The 17,121-nt window shown below is 52.5% G+C and overlaps 2 protein-coding genes across 2 annotated transcripts in view; both read right to left on the reverse strand.

Annotated features, from left to right (window-relative positions):
* Positions 1-8,667: 8,667 nt before the first annotated feature.
* Positions 8,668-13,497, reverse strand: SLC27A3 (solute carrier family 27 member 3). The gene is made up of 10 exons (XM_072946517.1): positions 12,618-13,497; positions 12,058-12,267; positions 11,557-11,715; positions 10,873-10,997; positions 10,412-10,606; positions 10,213-10,303; positions 9,910-10,108; positions 9,571-9,668; positions 9,316-9,446; positions 8,668-9,002 (listed from the first exon to the last, which is right to left on the reverse strand). The coding sequence occupies exons 1-10, from the start codon at positions 13,264-13,266 to the stop codon at positions 8,826-8,828; spliced, it is 2,034 nt and encodes a 677-aa protein (XP_072802618.1). The 5' UTR covers positions 13,267-13,497; the 3' UTR covers positions 8,668-8,825.
* A 1,188-nt stretch (positions 13,498-14,685) lies between these two features.
* INTS3 (integrator complex subunit 3) overlaps positions 14,686-17,121 on the reverse strand; it is a 33,503-nt gene continuing 31,067 nt past the window's right edge. The window contains exons 26-30 of the mRNA XM_006214716.4: positions 16,686-16,853; positions 16,296-16,396; positions 16,053-16,125; positions 15,695-15,851; positions 14,686-15,580 (exon numbers count right to left, since the gene is read on the reverse strand). Of these exons, the coding sequence (XP_006214778.1) occupies positions 15,503-15,580; positions 15,695-15,851; positions 16,053-16,125; positions 16,296-16,396; positions 16,686-16,853 (577 nt within the window). The 3' untranslated portion in view covers positions 14,686-15,502. The remainder of the gene's footprint in view (positions 15,581-15,694; positions 15,852-16,052; positions 16,126-16,295; positions 16,397-16,685; positions 16,854-17,121) is intronic.

The raw sequence follows: 17,121 nt of genomic DNA on the forward strand, positions 1-17,121 counted from the left end.
CAACATTGTAAATTGACTACACTTCAATAAAAAATTAGTAAAAACTACAACAGCAACAACAGAAAGAGTGCCTCAGGCATCAAAACAATTCCTCCTGCACTGCATTTCCTGCCAGGCAAGGCATGATCAAGAGTGAAACCCCACTCTTTGGCCCTCTCTTTGTACTTTTCTGAAAATACCAGGCTGGTATTTTGACCAGTCTGTGAGAGAAGTGATGCTACCTACCGTGCCTGGAGAATCGCCTTCCTCTGCTGCCTTCTTTGCAGCTTGGTCAGCTTACTGGTTGCTGTTTACATGATGAAGGACATCAGGATGCGGTCCCCTAGTTGGCATTCTAGAGGTTGTAAGAATGAACGATTTTGTACATCTCCAGAAACTCCCACGACCAGGATGGGTTGAGATGTTTTCTGTACCATCTTGGTGTTTATACCACAGAGTATGTTGCATCCATGTTTGTCAGAAAGTCAATCAGCTCCTTCCCCATTGTCAATTTTATCCAGGGCTCCTGTGGGGAAATTGGAATTGGACGCCCCAAGTCCAAGGAAGCCCCTGGGCCTCTTCATTCATCATGTTCCTCTTTCTATCACATAAGAGGCTCCCATCTTCCTTTTATTGTTTGCCTTACAGTTTGGCTACGGGCAGTCTTTTTTCCAGTGCCCTTCCTCCTTCCAGTAAGCTCATTACTCTTTCCCCAGTGGTGGCTTACCTCTTGGCAGTGACTCACCTTCCAGGAAGCCAATGCCGCTGCCAGAAAAGTGGCGTTTTGTTTTTGCATCTTCTGTCTTCTGTTGTTCCCTGTTGTTGCTAGCAGTTGAGAGGGGTTCTTTCCAAAAGGTACTCTCTAATTTTTGCAACTTTTTCCCAATATCTGAGACGCTTTGCCCAAAAAAGGTCAAGTTGACCATTCTAGTACTTCCTGGGGCCTCGGGATCTGCATCTGTTTAACGTCTGTAGGCCTGATAAATCTTCATTTGGTTTTTGCTGAACTTCTTGAACTTTGTTCAGACTCTTTTCTTTGGTTCCCCTTTTCAAAGCCCTGCCAAGACGCACTCACAGCAGTGCTCTAATAAGGGCCTTCCTCCCTCATTGGGGGGGGGGTGGTCCCTGTTTGGCTCTCCTGCGGGTACTGCCAGGTGGGCTTCAAGTGTACCTTTGGGTCTGTTAGGTGGAGCTTGTGTGCTTCTTCCCTTGCCTCATCAAAGATCATTCTTTCATCTCGAGGATCCTCCCTGTAAGGAGGGTTGCCAATCAAACAAGTCTAAGGTGGAGAAGGGCTGTAGAAACCAAGCTGGCCGGCTGTTTGCCCTTAGGCCCCCTAAGGGATAATGGCTAAGGGAAACCGCCCTGCCCCGGGAGTGGCTCCTGGTCCAAACTGGGTGCTGTGTCGGGTCTTAGATGGTGATACCAAACCAGGACCCTGTGCCCCAGCAACCAACACCGGATTTTCTAGTTGACCCCTATAAGGAAGGGGAGCCGGTTCAGCCACTTCCTGAGCCCCAGTGTTGGGAATTGGGGCTGGATAGGAATGGGAGGCAGTGGAAGTGGTGGATATATTGGCATAAAGGCTGCAGCAGCTGGGACAGCTGGCTCGGCCAAAGATTGGAACAAGATATCTTCACCCTCGTTCCCTTTCTTTTCTTCCAGTATGACAAATTTTCCCTTGGGTTTCTTTTACTGTAAGGTGACAGCTGTCTGACCTTCTCCTACCCTGATGTTCCAGCACAAATGCTTGCACATAGAGGATTTCCTCATTCATCCCTGCTTCTTCACAGAATAGCTATGGAGCCATTCAAAGGCCACTGCAAAACATAGACAGCAATTGATCATCTCTAACCATTAAAAACGTACCTTTTTTGCCTTGGCATCCACCGGCCAGGCTGAGGTCTGGGATGGGGCTTTTGGTGACTTTAGGAACCAAGTGGAACCTTTCTGTTCTCCCCAGGAATGTCCTTTCCTCCATTTGACATCAGTCAATAAAAGGAGAAATGGTATCAAAACAAAATGAAATGAAAAACCCAAAAAACAAACAGAAAACCCCAAATAAACCCTCAGGTTTGGTCTCGGGGTTTTACATGTGCCAAGAAGCATCAACTCAACCCCCATGCAACGTGACTTCTTGGAGAGCTGTTGGATCCAGACCAACGACACAGGAGACCGCAAACAACGTAGTTAACACAGCAAGGGTGACAGCACATGGTACACAGGGTCCCAAGAAAACCCTGCCTAGACCCCTTGTGGAGATCCTAACGGGGTACTGTGGCCACACATTGTTACAATAAAATATCTTCCTCTCAGTCATGGGTTCATAGCTGCAATCAGATCACTTATCCAAAATGTGCCCCAGAGGAATTTCTTTAAAGATAGTTGAAATATTCCCCCAATTTTTAAAGACAGAAACACAAAAGGCACACACAAATGCTAGCATCCAGAGAAACAAACTGGTTCACAAATCAGCTAAAGTCCAGAAAGTATTTCCTCTCTCCAACAGGGTATCCCACTCAAATACAAAACAAACTGGCTTATTCTGGAGAAAAAAGCCCCAAATGGAGAGGAAATAAAGTTTTCAACTATACACACCACAGTGACTTCTCCTCCTATGTTGAGGCCAGTGGTTCCCAGATGTTGATTCCTTGTTCCAACTGCCAAACACTGGGCCAGCCGGTTCTGCTTCAGGGAGATCCTCCAGACAAGTGGTCCCAGCAGCTGCTGGGACTTACCTGAAAATTCCCCAAACAGGGCTGGCTGGCCATGAGCAGCAAGGCTCCTGGCTGCCTTTGCCAAAATTTGTTACTGAGTCCAAGCTCATACTGCTCACTGCACAACAGGCCAACCAATCGAGGGATGAGTTGTTGGGGCAAAGAAAGTGACTTTATTTGGAAAGCCAGCAGACTGAGAAGATGGTGAACTAGTGTCTCAAAGAACCATCTTCCCTGAGTTAGAATTCAGGCTGCTTTTATACTGAAAGGGGAGGGGTTTTGTAAAGTCCTGTTTCCCTCCAGACTCCAGAAGGCACGTGCTAATTTCTTCCTGCAACCATTCCCAGGTGGGCCTGGTCAGGATGTTTCCTGTGATCTAAACAAAGGTATTTTAGCTTAATGCCCATTACCTGGGAGGCAGGGTTCCCAGAGATGGACCATTACATATAATTTAAGCTTATAGGCAACATTCCTTTAGTGATTAACTCGTAATAGAACACAAAGTTCCTTTCCTATTACGATGACAATAATTTCTTAATAATCACCTAATACCAAGTCCATAATCAAATTTCCCTGAGTGTCTCAGAAATGTCTTTTTATTCTTTTTTTTCCCCCTTAAATTGGAACAAGGTCCGTACACTACACTATATTTGATTATGTCCCCTAAGGATCTACTGGGGCAAGCCCCATCCCCACTCCCCACCTCTTATATATTGAGTTGTTGAAGAGACTGGGTAAGTTTTCTAGCAGAATTACCTGTATTCTGGATCTGTTTGATTTCTTTGGTGTTATTAAATATGTTCCTCTATAAATGGATCTTGGCCCTAGAGGCCTGGTCAGTTTCAGGCTCCACTTTTAGGGAAGAAAACCTTACAGGCAGTGCTGTGTGCTGCACACTGCATGTCTTCAGGAGGCGAGCAATGTCTGGTGGTCCCAGATTTAGTGATTCTAAGATTGAATGGGGGCTTCAGGTGGTGACAACCAGATTGCTCCATGGTAAAATTCCCTGTCAGTCTTTCATCTAATAGTTTTATTCATTGATGATAATTGCTTGCCTCAGTGATTTCATTAGGGGTTGCAAAATGGTGATTTTCCATTTCTATAATTCCTTTCTCACTCATTAACTGGAAGCCTTTTGTAAAGAACTTTCCCTCATCAACTAGGACAATTTGGTAACCCTGAAATAAAATTCACACAGGAAAGGGGGGACAAATGCTTGATTCTTTCCTTTAATTGCCAATTGTTCGAATAAGGAGTTGGTGCTCGTCCCATGTGTTTCTCTCCCCTTCTAGACCTTTATCCTCCTCGTCCCTTTTCCTGTCACTCTGAATGGTTACATTTTGTATGTTCAGTGTTTCAAGTGCCTTCTATTAATCTTTCTGACAGTTCAGATTGCCCTGTCTTAGGCAATGGGAGCTCTGTGTCCTTTACTGGTTCCCCATCCTCTGATGTCTTTGCTTTCCGGCACAAGATGCCCCAAGGCTCATCCTGAGTATTTTCTGCACCAGATCTGGAACCAACCTTTCCTACAGAGCGCTGGGTACCAGGAGATCTCACTGTTGTCAAATTGTCCTTTGCTTTTAGGCTTTTTCAGTGCCAAGATTTTTATTTTAATTATTTTATTTTATTTTATTTTATACTTACACCTTTTCTCTTGCTCTGGAAACAGTGACTCCTAATATGTTTGTTATTATACAATATGCCATAAAATAAGTTCAAATAACACCAATACTACTATTAACAGGTACACTACCAAACAAAATGAAACATATCTTTATGCCTTTATTTGTCCTTAGGGAAAAACTAACTCTTGCAATATTCTCTCTGTATAAAAAATTAGATAAACTGTACTTCAGCAAAATTTAAAATCTTTGTGTTTCAAAGAACACTATCAAGGAAGTGAGAAAACAACACACAGAATGAGAAAAAAATATTTGCAAACCACATATCTGATAGGGAACACGAGTCCAGAATATATATTGGAAAAAAACTCACAACTCAGCAGTAAAAAGGCAAATAATCCAATTAAAAAACAAAGAAATAATTTGGATAGACATTTCTCCGAAGAAAATATACAAATGGCCAGTAAGCACTTGAAAAGATGTTCAACATCATTAGCCCTCAGGGAAACACATATTAAAACCACAGTAAGATACCAGATCACACCATGATTGCAATAGTCAAAAGACAAATAACAGTGAATGTTAGGAAAGATGTAGAAAAATTGGAACCCTCATATATTGCTCGTGGGAACGTAAAATGGTGCAGCTGTTGTGGAAAATAGTTTGGCAGTTCCTTACAAAATTAAACACAGTTTCTATAAGACCCAGCAGTTCCAATTCCAGGTATACACCCAAGATAATTGAAAACATTTTTATTTTATCTTTTTAATTTTTTTTTATTTATGAGGAGAGGTAATTAGGTTTATTTATTTATTTGTTTATTTAATGGAGGTACTTACTGGGAATTGAACCCAGAACCTCATGCATGCTAGGCATGCACGCTACCACCGAGCTATACCCTCCCCCCAAGATAACTGAAAATATTATGGCCAAAGACTTGTACACGAATGTTTATAGCAATATTATTCCAAGAGCCGAAAAGTGAAAACAGCTTAAATTCCATCAACTGATGAATGGATAAGCAAACTGTGGTATATACATACACCCAATAGACTATTACTCGGCCGTAAGAAGGAATGAAGTCCAGATACATGCCACAACAGGGAGGAACCTCGAAAAGTGAAAGCCACTGGCACACAAAAGGTCACATATTATATAATTCTATTTACATGAAATGTACAGAATAGGTAAAGCCGTATAGACAGAAGGCAGACTGATGGCTGCCAGGAATTGGGGTGAGCAGGGAATGCTAACGGGTAGGGGTGATGAAAATGTCCTAAGTTAGATAAATGGCTGTGGTAGCACAAATTTATGAATATCCTACAAACACTGAACTTTACACTTTAAAATGGTGAATTTTATGGTATATGATTTATATCCCAATTAAAAAAAACCTTTCTCCCCGCGTTTGCTCCTTAGACGCCCAAAGAGAACTCCAGGTACTCTAACCCCGCCCCTCCATTCGTCTCCGGGAGTGGCTGCCACAGCGTGGGCAGCACAAATGCGTAAGCGCCTTTCTGCTTTGGAAGGCGTGGGGCTGGCCCCGCCCATGCAGGACGACCCCGCCCACTCCTCGGCCTGCCCCGCCTCTCTCGCCAATCTGCGCTTGCGCCCCAATGCCCCGTTTCCGCGCGTCCGCGTGGCCGCCCGGGGCGCGTGGCTGCTCCGAAGTGAGCAGGTGGCGCATGTTAGTCCCTTTCCCGGCTCCTAATGGGCACAGGCGGCCCCTCACCTGGGAGATTTCTGCCAAGTCCCCGGAACGGTCAGCACGCATCGCCCCGGGCTTCCGACGCTCCCTGTCAGCCGCTTTCCCGCTCCGTGCTCGCGGGGAATACCGGAGCCCTGTTTCGGGGGCTGGACCAGCCTTTTAGAACGGGGGTGGACAGTCTTTCCCTCAAGAGCCACGCAGTAAATAGTTTATCCTTTGCAGGCCATGCTGTCTCTGTCACAACTACTCAACTCTGCTTTTGTGGCACAGAAACAGCCATGACAATAGATAAAGGAACGAGTGTGGCCTGTTCCAATAAAACTACTCTGGACACTGAAATCTGAATCCTATATAATTTCTACATTTCATGAAATATTCTTCTCTTGATTTCTTCAACCATGTGAGAAAAAAACAAAACCTAACAACAACAAACCATTCTTAGCTCGCTGGCTGCAAAAAACATGGTTTGCCGACCCCAGTGCCCCTTTACAGGTTTCGGTAGTTGTCGAGGACAGGACGCCTAAGTAGCCCGGGGAATCCACAGACACAAAGCTGAGAACATTACCTTGGTCCGAGGGTGGTGTGAAGCCGATCTCTGGTTCCACACTTCTTCCACTCCAGCGTCCCAACGTCTCAGGGACTAGCATCCTGAGAAAAGGGCCTCACCACTTGAGGACCAACCTATTTTACCTTTGCAAATTATCTCATAATTCCATTTTATTTTATTTCATTGGATTTCTTTGGTAGGAAAAATCCTTTTAAAGTTTATTTTTATTTTTAATTGTAGTAAATAGAAAACCTAATTCTTTTGGATCCAAAGCGTGCCTTCTTGCAGCTCTGCATTCTTACCACCAGTTATACAGCCTCTGCCACAAAGCTGGTTCAGAGCTGCTGCTCTGTCTGGAGGGCAGAGTGCCAGCCTCAGCCACTTGGCTCCGCCCACTGGAACAGAAGAAGCCCCTCCCCTCCCTGTCCTTAGGAAAGTGCAGCCGCTCAAAGGCAGGCATGATGTGGAGACAGCTCACATATTACACCCGGTATTTGTGGGTCTGCAGAAGGAGTGGGGACAGGATTTAGGCCAGCACTACTCAGTAGAAATTTAACAGTGGCTAATATGTAATTCTATATTTTCTAGTAGCCACATTTACAACAGTTAAAATGAACAAATAAAGTTCATTTTAATATATTTTATTTAATCCAATGCATCCAAAATAGTATTTCAACATGTAAACAGTAGAAAACAATTATTAATGAAACTTTTACTTTATTTTTGGTGCTAAATTTTCGAAACCTGGTGTGTTTTTGACACTTACAGAGCACCTTGCTGCAGACCAGACACATTTCAAGTACTCACTAGGCACGTGTGGCTGGCGGTACCATACTGCACAGATTTAGACCAAATGAAACAGGGATTGTGGCGAAAAGAAAGTGGTTTGTGATTCCACGAGAGAGGAGATAGCTGCTCAGCACATAGTCCTGGGAAACCTGGGCTGAGTTAAGGTTATAAGAGGGCAGCTGCCAAGCACTGCACCTACCGGCCCCACCCCATGCCACCCGCAGGCATACCCTAACCGTTGCATTGTTGCTAGAGCAGATTAAAGAGGTGAGCAGAAGGTTTAATTCCTCATTTACTGGTCAGTGTGTGAAGGCATCATCTGTACCTCAGTGTGCGCCTCTGGTCTGTCAGTAAGGCTGAGCTGGGTTTGTTGGTGGAGAGTGGGACAAGGTGCACGGTTTGGAACAGGAGGTTTGGCCATCGGGACCCAAGGCTGGTGATGAGGCAGGTCCACTGAACTTTCACATTGGGGACAGGCATTGGAAGGGGAAAGACAACCCAGGGGAAAGTAGCAGAAAATGTCGAGGACCCAGAGCTTAAAACAGAGGGGGATTTTAGTTCAAAGAGAAGCAGCAGTTTCATCATTTCAAGCTTTAGATGATTAACCTTTTTGACACTTCATTCAGGGGCCAAGGAAAAGCCCTTTTCTTTTTGAGTCCCTCATCCCGCTGCCACCACATGCACACACGCACTCTGAGCCCTGCTCCAAGGAGGGCCTCCAGTCACGCTCTCCCCAGAACTTGAGGGGCCCCAACCTGGGTTGCTCCTTCTGGGGATAAGGTAGGACTAAGAGAAGGTAAAATTAGGAACTTCTGAGTCGGGAGGCTGTGGCCCCACCCTTCTGCGTCACCGAATGGCTTATCAAAGACAGCCCTGAGGGGAGAGGGGCGGCTAGAGCGTCCTCTTTCCCAAAATCAAACCTATATTTTGCCTGGTGAGACTCTTCCCCAGGCCCCCAGCCACACTTGAGTCTGTGGAGATGTTTCAGCTGGCCACAGGGGGCAGCGTTTCTGGGCCTCTGTTCAATTCTGCCATTTACACCAACCCCTTGGGTCCTCCAGCTCCCCAGGCAGAGCAGTGTGGGCCCTCCATGAAACTGGGACAGGGGACACATGAGCACACACAGTCATTAGTCACCAGGGGTTTTCCAAGGACAAGGTTCACATGGGGTCACCTGAGGGAAAAACACCAAGTTCCAGACATTGGGCTCGGGCCCACTTAAAGTCAGGGTAGGAGCGTCTGTGGCCCTGTGCTGGGAGAAAGTGTCAGAGGAAAAGCTCCAAGATGGACAGGGAAGACAGACACTGTAGATCAGAAAGACACAGCCAGATTGGCTCTGGCTACATTTATTACAAAATGATTACAAACCTGGTATTAAAAAAAATCCCTGACAGCAACTGATACACCTGCAATCCCCCCGCCCCACGAAGTCTCTCCCTCAGGTGCCCTGGTGTGGAGGGCTCTCAGATGCGAAGGTCCCCAGCCAGGAGAGCACTGTACCTGGCAGGGGTGAGGGGCAGGTAGGCGCCCCCAGCCTGGTCCAGAATGTAGAGCGGGTCGGACAGCGTGCTTGGGTCAAAGCCCTCCTTTGCCATCCGAACCTTCTGCTGCTTGAAGGTCTCTGTGGTGGCCAGACACTCCTGGGGAGGGGGAGGTGTCAAAGGGAGCTGAAGGAGGGGGTGTTCTGCCCCACGGGTTCAGGTGAATTGCCTAAGTTTTGTCAAGGGGCAGGTCTGGGGAAGAGGGGCATGAGGCCAGGGTTTAGGGGAGGGGGTGACAGGGAAGTGAAGAGCCAGGCCTGGAGGATGAAATGGGTGAAAAGCGTGTGTCTGGGAAAGAACTGTTCTTTCTATTCACAGAGGACGTTATGTGGGGGCCCTTTTGTGGGGTCTGGGAGGCACTGACTGCTGCAGATAGAAGGCGTGAGGGGTCAGAGCAAGAGTGGCTGGTTACCTGGAGCCTTAGGAATCGAGGCCGGGCATAAGGTGGTAAGTTCTCAGAAACATGGGCATAGAGCTGCACGAGATCCAAAGAGTGCGGGGGACGCAGAACCAGGGCTGCCATCCCAGCCCTGCCTTCGTGCCCTGGTGGGTGTGGGGGGCAGGGTCAGCCATGGTAGCCAGTCACCATGAGGCTTCATGCTCCCTGTGCCCAAGTAATAGGGGGTTGGGCTGGGTGGGCTGGGTGACCCCTCCCATGCCCAGGCACCTGGGACAGTGACTCCGTAGACGTTCACCTCCTGAAGAAAATCCAGGGTTTCCAAGGCCTCCGCCACCTCAGTCGTGGCTACATTCTCCCCCTTCCACCTGTGAGAGAGCAGAGATTTGAAACTGGGAGTCAGGGCTCAGGGCCTTATGAGCTTCGTGGGGAGGGAAAGAGGTCAGGGATGAGGGTGAGGTGCCAGACGGTCACAGGGAAGAGTGTTTAGGAGGTCTGAGGTAGGTTAGATGAGGGGCTGAGTTAGGCAGATTAGGGAACTGTGGTTTAGAGGACTTGGGTCAGAGCTCAGATGCCCAGGAGAGGGATCAGAAAGTTAGGGACAGATACCTGAAGGTGTCTCCAGTACGATCATGGAAGCGAAGAAAGCCTTGGTCATCGCAGACCAACAGGTCCCCGGTGTTGAAGAAAACATCCCCAGGCCGGAAGACATCCTTCAGCAGCTTTCCCAGGGCCAGCTCAGGCCCCCCAGCATAGCCCAGGAATGGCGACTGCGGGCTCACAGGGGCCACCAGCAGTCCTGGCTCACCTGGCAGAGTTGCCGGAGTCAGCCTCCTAGCCCCAGCCCCACTCTCCAAGTCCAAACCTCTTTTGCGAGCTCCACCACCCCTGCCCACACCACCTGGCACAAACCTGGGGATGTGGCCACACAGTGCCCTTGGATATTCCGAACTGGCTCCCCTGTGGTGACATCATAGCGAATCAAAGAGAAGGGGAAGACATGCTGGGAGAAGGGAGACCCAGGCACTGGGTCATTTTGTTTGCATGAGCTCCCTCCCCACCAGCCCCCCACATTGTTCCAGGGGTTTTCCAGTTTCCTCCTGCAACTCACCTTGTAAAGCCAGGAAGCCCGCCCCACAGCACCCTGCTGTCCAGTGTAGTTGAAAGTTGCCACGTTGCCCTCAGTCAGCCCATACGTCTCCAGCACCTGCAGGGGCCCGAAGCGGCGCACAAAACGCTCCCAGGTGTCTGGACGCAGCCCACTGCCCACCGCCAGCCGGACCTTATGTCCATGCTCTGCCTTGTCCTGAGACAAGTGGGGAGAGGGGCAGGAGACTGAATGCCAAGATGCCAGCTCCTCCAAGTGGAGCCCTGTTTCACATTCCCCAGAAATCCCTTCCACTGTGACCTCCTTCGGATGCCCTAAACATCAGAGTCCTAGCACCCCATACCCTTTCTTGCCATTTTCTTCTCCTCGCTTCCTCTCCCCCCAACTCCCAGGCAACTGTCTCGGTGGCTCCGCCAACTGCCCATCTCCCTTCCGTGGCTCTGCAAGGAGCTGTGCCCACGCACCGGGGGCTGGTTGACAAGGTATCGGCATAATTCCCCGATGTACTGGAACACCGTCACCCTGTGCTGCTGGCAGTCCTCCCAGAACTGACCAGCTGAGAACTTGGACTTCAGCACCACTGTGGCCCCTGCCAGAAGTGGGGAGGGAGGGGAGGAAGGAAGGAGGTGAGGTTAAGGGCTGGGGAGTCCTGACCCCCTCCTTCCCAGGCACTAGCCTCCCCTGTAGTGTAGTTCCTGGGAAAGGCCTGGCTGTGACATTCACACTTTGCACAGGCCAAGCTGGCCCTCCTTCCTTCCCACCTGTGCCTTGGAGAGGTTTATGCCCTCTTCCCACTTCCCATCCCCAAGCCATCCATCCTTCGAAGCCTGCCTCCAAGTCTCAACCCTCTTCTCCATTTGCCTCTTCCTGGGCTGCCACTCACAGCTCTCCCCTGCCCTGGCCCCTGGAGTTCTGTGAGCTGCATGGCTGCCTTAGTTGCCCAGTCTGCAGGTCTGTGCAGGCGATGCTTCTCCACTGTACCAGGAGCTCCTGGAGAGGAGGCCTTGCCTCCTCCTTCCTCTGGATTCTCTACCTTGAAGGGCTCAGGAAGCATCCCCAGGTGAGCGTACCACAGTGGATATTTAATGTTTGCTGGTACGAGCATTTGTTGGAGGACTGAATCGGGGGTTGGGGTGGGGGAGACTGACCAATGCCCAAGCAGCCCACGATGCCCAACAGGGAGCCAGACATGTGGTAGAGTGGGAGGGCGAGGTAGATCACATCATCCTGGTGGGCACCACAGAGCTGGTAGAATCCCTGGCATTGAAGGATCTTCAGATGACTGATCCGAGCAGCTTTGGGGAGGCCTGGGGGTGGGGTAGTGGGGGAGATCAGGGGAAGGGTCTGAGCTCCAAGTCTTGTGTCCCTCTTTGTCCCTCCTGGGTTTCCCACAGAAAGCCACAGAGGCAAGACTGAAACTGAGAAGACAAGCCAGGCTGTCTTAGAAATGGAGGAAGTTCAGGGACGTAGAGAAATGAAGAGGGATGGGAGTGCTGGCGAGAGAGGGGATATGATCGCTGGGCTAAGAACCCTCTCTGGGGGCTTTGAAGGCGTGGCCCGGTAGCAGAGGAGGTCACAGGTCCTGTTCTTAGACCCCTGCGTTCCTCGACCTTAGTTTCTAGGAGGCAAACATTGAATCCAGCCCTCACCCGTCGTGCCAGAGGTGAAGATATACAGGCACGTGTCCATTATGTTCTTGGGGGCAGACAGATATCCAGGCACTGGTTCATCCACTTCAGCTGAGGCCTCAGCCAGCAAATCGCTGATTCCAGCAGGATGGCTTTCAGCGCCTGCAGCCCACAGGTGGAGCCCCATGGCTCTCAGGGCCGGCAGGTCAGGCTCCAGGGACTCCAGGAACTCTGGGTGGAGTGGGAAAGCATAGCTCCATGGCTCTGCCGCTACCCACAGGCCCTCTCCACCCTTTACCCTATTCACACCCCTCCTCCACCTCCCACCCGTATTGCTCCTGGATGAGACTGGACTGCGGACGTCCATCATGGGTCTGGTATGGAGCGCGACTGTTCGGAAATCCTTGGAGAACCAGAGACTCAGCTCCATCCTTTCGCAAACCCAGACTCCTCTCTCCACCCTTTCTGAACCCCAGGAAAAGCGTGCGGCCCGCTTCCGAGCCCACCCGGTCGCTGCCGCTCGCAACACGCCCCTTTCCGTGGCTGGCCCCGCCCCCATCGGCCAAGCGCTCCAGCCTTACCTGGCGCCAGCACTAGCGCGCGGGCGCCGCAGCTGCGGAGGCAGTGCAGTAGGGGACCCCGGCGCAGGGCGGTGGGCACAAAGGCCGTGCGCAGGCCGGCCTTGGCCAGCCCGAACCAGAGCCACAGGAACTCTGGGCAGGCAGGAAGCAGCAGCGCCACGGTGGCCCCAGGTGTCAGGGGGGCCGCGCCATCCCTTTCCCGCACGGCCCGCGCCGCTCCGCTTCCGGCCGCGACGTCTGGAGCGCCGTGCGCCGGCTGCTCGCCTTCCTCGGCGCCCCCCGTGCCGCCGCCGCCGCCGGGTCCCCTGTCCCAGCCTCGTGCGCGCAGGAAGGCGCGCGCAGTCCGGTTGCTCTGGCGCTCGGCCTCCGCGTAGCTAAAGCGCCGCGCGCCGTGAATGAGAAAGGTGTGCGAGGGGCGCTGCTGGGCCAGCTGCGCAAGGCGCCAGGCCAGGCTGCAGCCCCCCTCGGGACCTTCCGGGTCGGCGGCAGCCGCGGCGAGGGCGCGTGCTCGAAGAGCCCGTTTGCAGCGTAGGGCGCGCACCGTGAAGGCCAAGTCCGCCGCGAGCCAGCGCAACTGCGGCCAGAGGCGCAGCTTCAGCAGCAGCAGCGGCAGCAGTAGCAGCAGGGGTAGCAGCAGGAGGGCGGCCATGGTGCCCTCTTCCTCCACTCGGCCCTGTCTGGCCCCAGCCGCTCGCAGACTGCCCTGATACTCCCTTCCGAAAAACTGGGGCCGCTGGCTAGCGTTTAGACCTCTCGTTCCCGGGAGCGCGCGCTCTGGCACACGCCCCTTCCCACCCAGCCCCCCTCCCCACGGGCGGAGAGCAAAGGCCCGGGAGGAGGGCTAGCGGGGGCCGGCCCCGCACTCCCGGCCCTCCCCACAGCTACGCTCCGCCCTAGGCGCGCTCCCTCCCGGGCTACTCGTGGCCCGCACCCTACCAGGTCCTGGGCGGTGCTCCCGCCTTCTATCTCAGGGTCGGCTCGGCTCCCCGGGCTTTTTGAGGTTTTCGCTGCGCAAGGCTGGACGTTGGACTCCACAGCCTCAGTGCCAGGGCCTCAGGCTCCAAGCCCATCTTTCCCTCTTACATCCCATTTTCACCCTGCTCTCTCCCAAAAGAGATTTAAGAACTCGGCCCCTTGCCCATATGGTGCCCCAAGTCCCGGCGAGACAGCCAGACCTATGTCCTCCCTCCAGCTGCCAGGAGCAGCAGCAACCCCAGGAGATGGGTGGGGGCTGAGTTAAGCAGGGGAAAGGTGGAGGCCCAGACGGCCAGATTTCTGGAGGGGCCACGGCGGAGGCCCCTCCCTTTGGGCAAAGGTACAATAATTAGGGCCAGCCAGCAAATGCTTTCCATCCTGGTTTTAATTGTGGCAGAAGAAACTGGGGAAGGAGAGAAGAAGGAAAAGAGAGGCCTACGGCAGCTCAGACTTTCAAAGGAAGGGGCAGCAGCTTTGAGGGGAGAACCTGGATTCTGTAAAAGACAGATTAGCAGGCTAAACAGGAGCTGTCTGCAGTCAGCTCAAACTTCACTCCCCTCTCCTCAGCCTGCCACCCAAGCTCCCTGGACTACGAACAAAAGCACAGCCAAGGAGCTCTTTTCTGCTGGTACACATGGATGGGCAAGTGGCCAGACTGGAAGAGGGTCCCTTCTGCCTAGTATCTGAACTCTCTCGACCAGGCACACTTCTGTCCTTCAAGATCCCAGCTGGGAGCATCCCTCACCCCGAGCAGCTGGTCCTCCAGCAGTTGCTAAGCATCGGAGTATGAAAAACACTAGTTTCTGGAAGCCTCTAGTTTCTTGAGACAGGTAAGGACAGAGCCTACTGGGGAGATGGTGCCAGCATCAATTTCTGCCTGGTCAGGTTGGTGCCTGGCCCGCACTGCCAGTGGTAGCCAGAAGGATGGGGTGTGGGGGGCGGTGGGCAAACCCAAGCCCCTCTTGGTCCAGGCAAGAAAGGGGCAGGTGGGAAGGGAAAAGGGGAAGCTGTGAAGCAACAAAGAGGGGGTGCCAATTAAATTGAGACCACTTGTACATGCGCAGGGTAGGTGGGGGCAGCAACTCCGGCACAAGAGATTCTGGCTTGTTTTATTGTCATTTAAAAACAACTTTTAAAATGCAATTATCTCTGCCAAAAAAAGGAAAAAAAAAAAAAAAAGAAAGAAAGAAGGCAGAATCAAGGAAATGGGACCATTTGACAGTTCTGGGGAACATGTCTCTGGGACTCCCGGGCCCTGGGCCAGCTTGAGGTGCCGACCTCCGGCCAACACAAGCCTCCCAGGCACCCGAGGTGGCGCTGTGGCCTCCCTCTCAGGTTTCTTCCCGAACACTTGTGGCATTTGCCCCACGGAGAGGAAAAGGCAGCTGGACCATGTCACAGATTAAATGCCCACTTCATACTGGTGTATGTGGGGCAACTATAAAATGCCTGTTCAGAGCAAACCAAGACCTGAAGGGGGAAGCTGGAAGGGGCACCCACACAGTTTTCACTCTCATCCTAACCTCTCTGGCCAGCTGCCCCTTTGCCATTTCTTCTGTTGAAACAGCTTTTGGGGGACTGGGAGCAGAGGCCAGGGGAGTGGGGAGGGGGCTGAAGACCTCCACCACAGTCCAGGTTTTGTACAGCCTCTGGCTTCAGTGGGAACCCAAGTATCAGTGGGAGCAGCAGTGTGATGGGGCTGGAGGCCCCAGAGAGGAGGGAGGAGGGGCTGGGGGCTGCACGGCAGCTTCTCAGGCTGGGCCAGTGGAGGCAGCTCATCCTTCTCACAGGGTGAGCTTTGGGATGGGGACAGGGTGCTTCCCCTACTATCTCCCCAGCCCCTATTAACCTCTGATTCACCAAGAAGGGGAGGGCAGTCCAGCTGGGGGTGGGATGGGGAACACAGGGCCTCAGTCACTGTCAGACCCCACTGCAGAGGACCCTTTCCGTTTCCGCTTGGTGGGCTTCGGTTTTGTGTCTTCTTCTTCCTGGAAGAGATTGGTGGGGGAGAAAGCACTAGCCTGGGCAGCTGCTGCCCCAACTCTGCCCGCACCCCGCCCCCCTTTCCTCCTGTGCATGGCTTACACCGCCAGGGCTCTCACCGAGGCACTGCTGGAACCTGACTCTTCCTCAGCATTGGGAGGCTGGGTGGCATTCTTTCGACTTCGGGGGCTGGACAGAGCTGCTTTTCGCCGGCTCTTGGGCGGTTTCGTGGAAGAGTCCTCATATTCCTCGGCCAGGGAGAAGAGATCACTGAACCTAGGGAGAGAGCAAGCTCTCGGAGGGGAGCATCCCAGCCCCATGGCCGTCCTCCCATCCTCCACGGCCACCACGCTGGGGTCTCTTATTTGTCTTCAACCCCATGGTCTTGCTGGTCATTAAGTTTGTGTTGCCAGCACCCCCGGTTCCCCCAGGCCTTCTCCCACTACTTCCCAAGGCCAAAAGCGCAAGGAGCCTTACTTCATCTTGTGGGCTTCATCACAGCTCGCCTGGACGTGCTGTAGGGCCTGCAGAATTGGGGTCTGGCTAAAAACTAGAGGAAGGAAGGGAGAGCGGGGAAGGAGGAACAGTGAGGTGTCTGGGAGTTTGTTAAATGGTACCCAAGGGTTACTTTCTCCTGCCTCTATCCCACCCGTACCCACGGGTGGTCTGAGCCAGGGCAGCACCAAGCACGCTAGACTCGGAGGGGGCAGGAAAACATACAGTTCTGCTTGGTGTTGGTCAGGTTGAGACGCAGGTTGTCCAGGTGCTCTAGTATCTGCTCCAGAGTTAGCTGGGCCAGCTTGCTGCTGGAACTCCTCAGGCTGTGGGAAGTCACAGGAGCCAGAGTCTGAGCTCGCAGTGAGGGCTCTAGGAGGGCGAGATGCCCATCCCCACCAGGGTCCCTCCCTAAGACAGAGAAGGGGCTGGGAGGGGCCGGGCAGGGTGAAAGGAGGTGTGCCTAAACACGAGGGAGAGGGGAAGGGGCCGCAGTGGTCCTGCCTGCCAGGCAGCTTCACACCACTAGATGTCGCCCACAAGCCAGGCCGGGACCAACGGGACACCAAACGGGACCGCCCTGGGGCCTGGGGCGCCCGCGGGGCTGTGTCCCACCTCTGCCTCTTGCGCGGGAGGCTGTTGTTCTTGATGAGCAGGGACTTGACGTGCTCAGCCAGCAGCTCGTCGTGCTTCATGCACCAGTGCCGCAGGATGCTGGTGGTGAACTGGTCGTCGGGGTGGCAGGGCCGGCTCAGCACCATCTTAACCATCTCCTCACTGGGTCTGTGGGCGTGAAGGGGGGCACCCTTCTTGCACAGCTGGCCTCAGAACCGCTGGGACTCTCCCACCGACTCTCCCCCCAAACCCCAGCCCCCACACCCCTGCCCCACCCCAAACTCGCTGTAGCTTCCTACTCTCACATCTCTCTCCCTCTTCTCTTTGGGCCAAGGAATGCCTGGTTTCATCCTTTGCAGAAGCCAGGAGACAAGAAGTGAGACTCTTCAGTTTGTGTGGTGGTAGGTGTGTGTGTGTGCGTGCGCGCAGGTGTGCT

The sequence above is a fragment of the Vicugna pacos genome, chromosome 21 (genome assembly GCF_048564905.1).
Source record: "Vicugna pacos chromosome 21, VicPac4, whole genome shotgun sequence".
NCBI lineage: Eukaryota > Metazoa > Chordata > Mammalia > Artiodactyla > Camelidae > Vicugna > Vicugna pacos.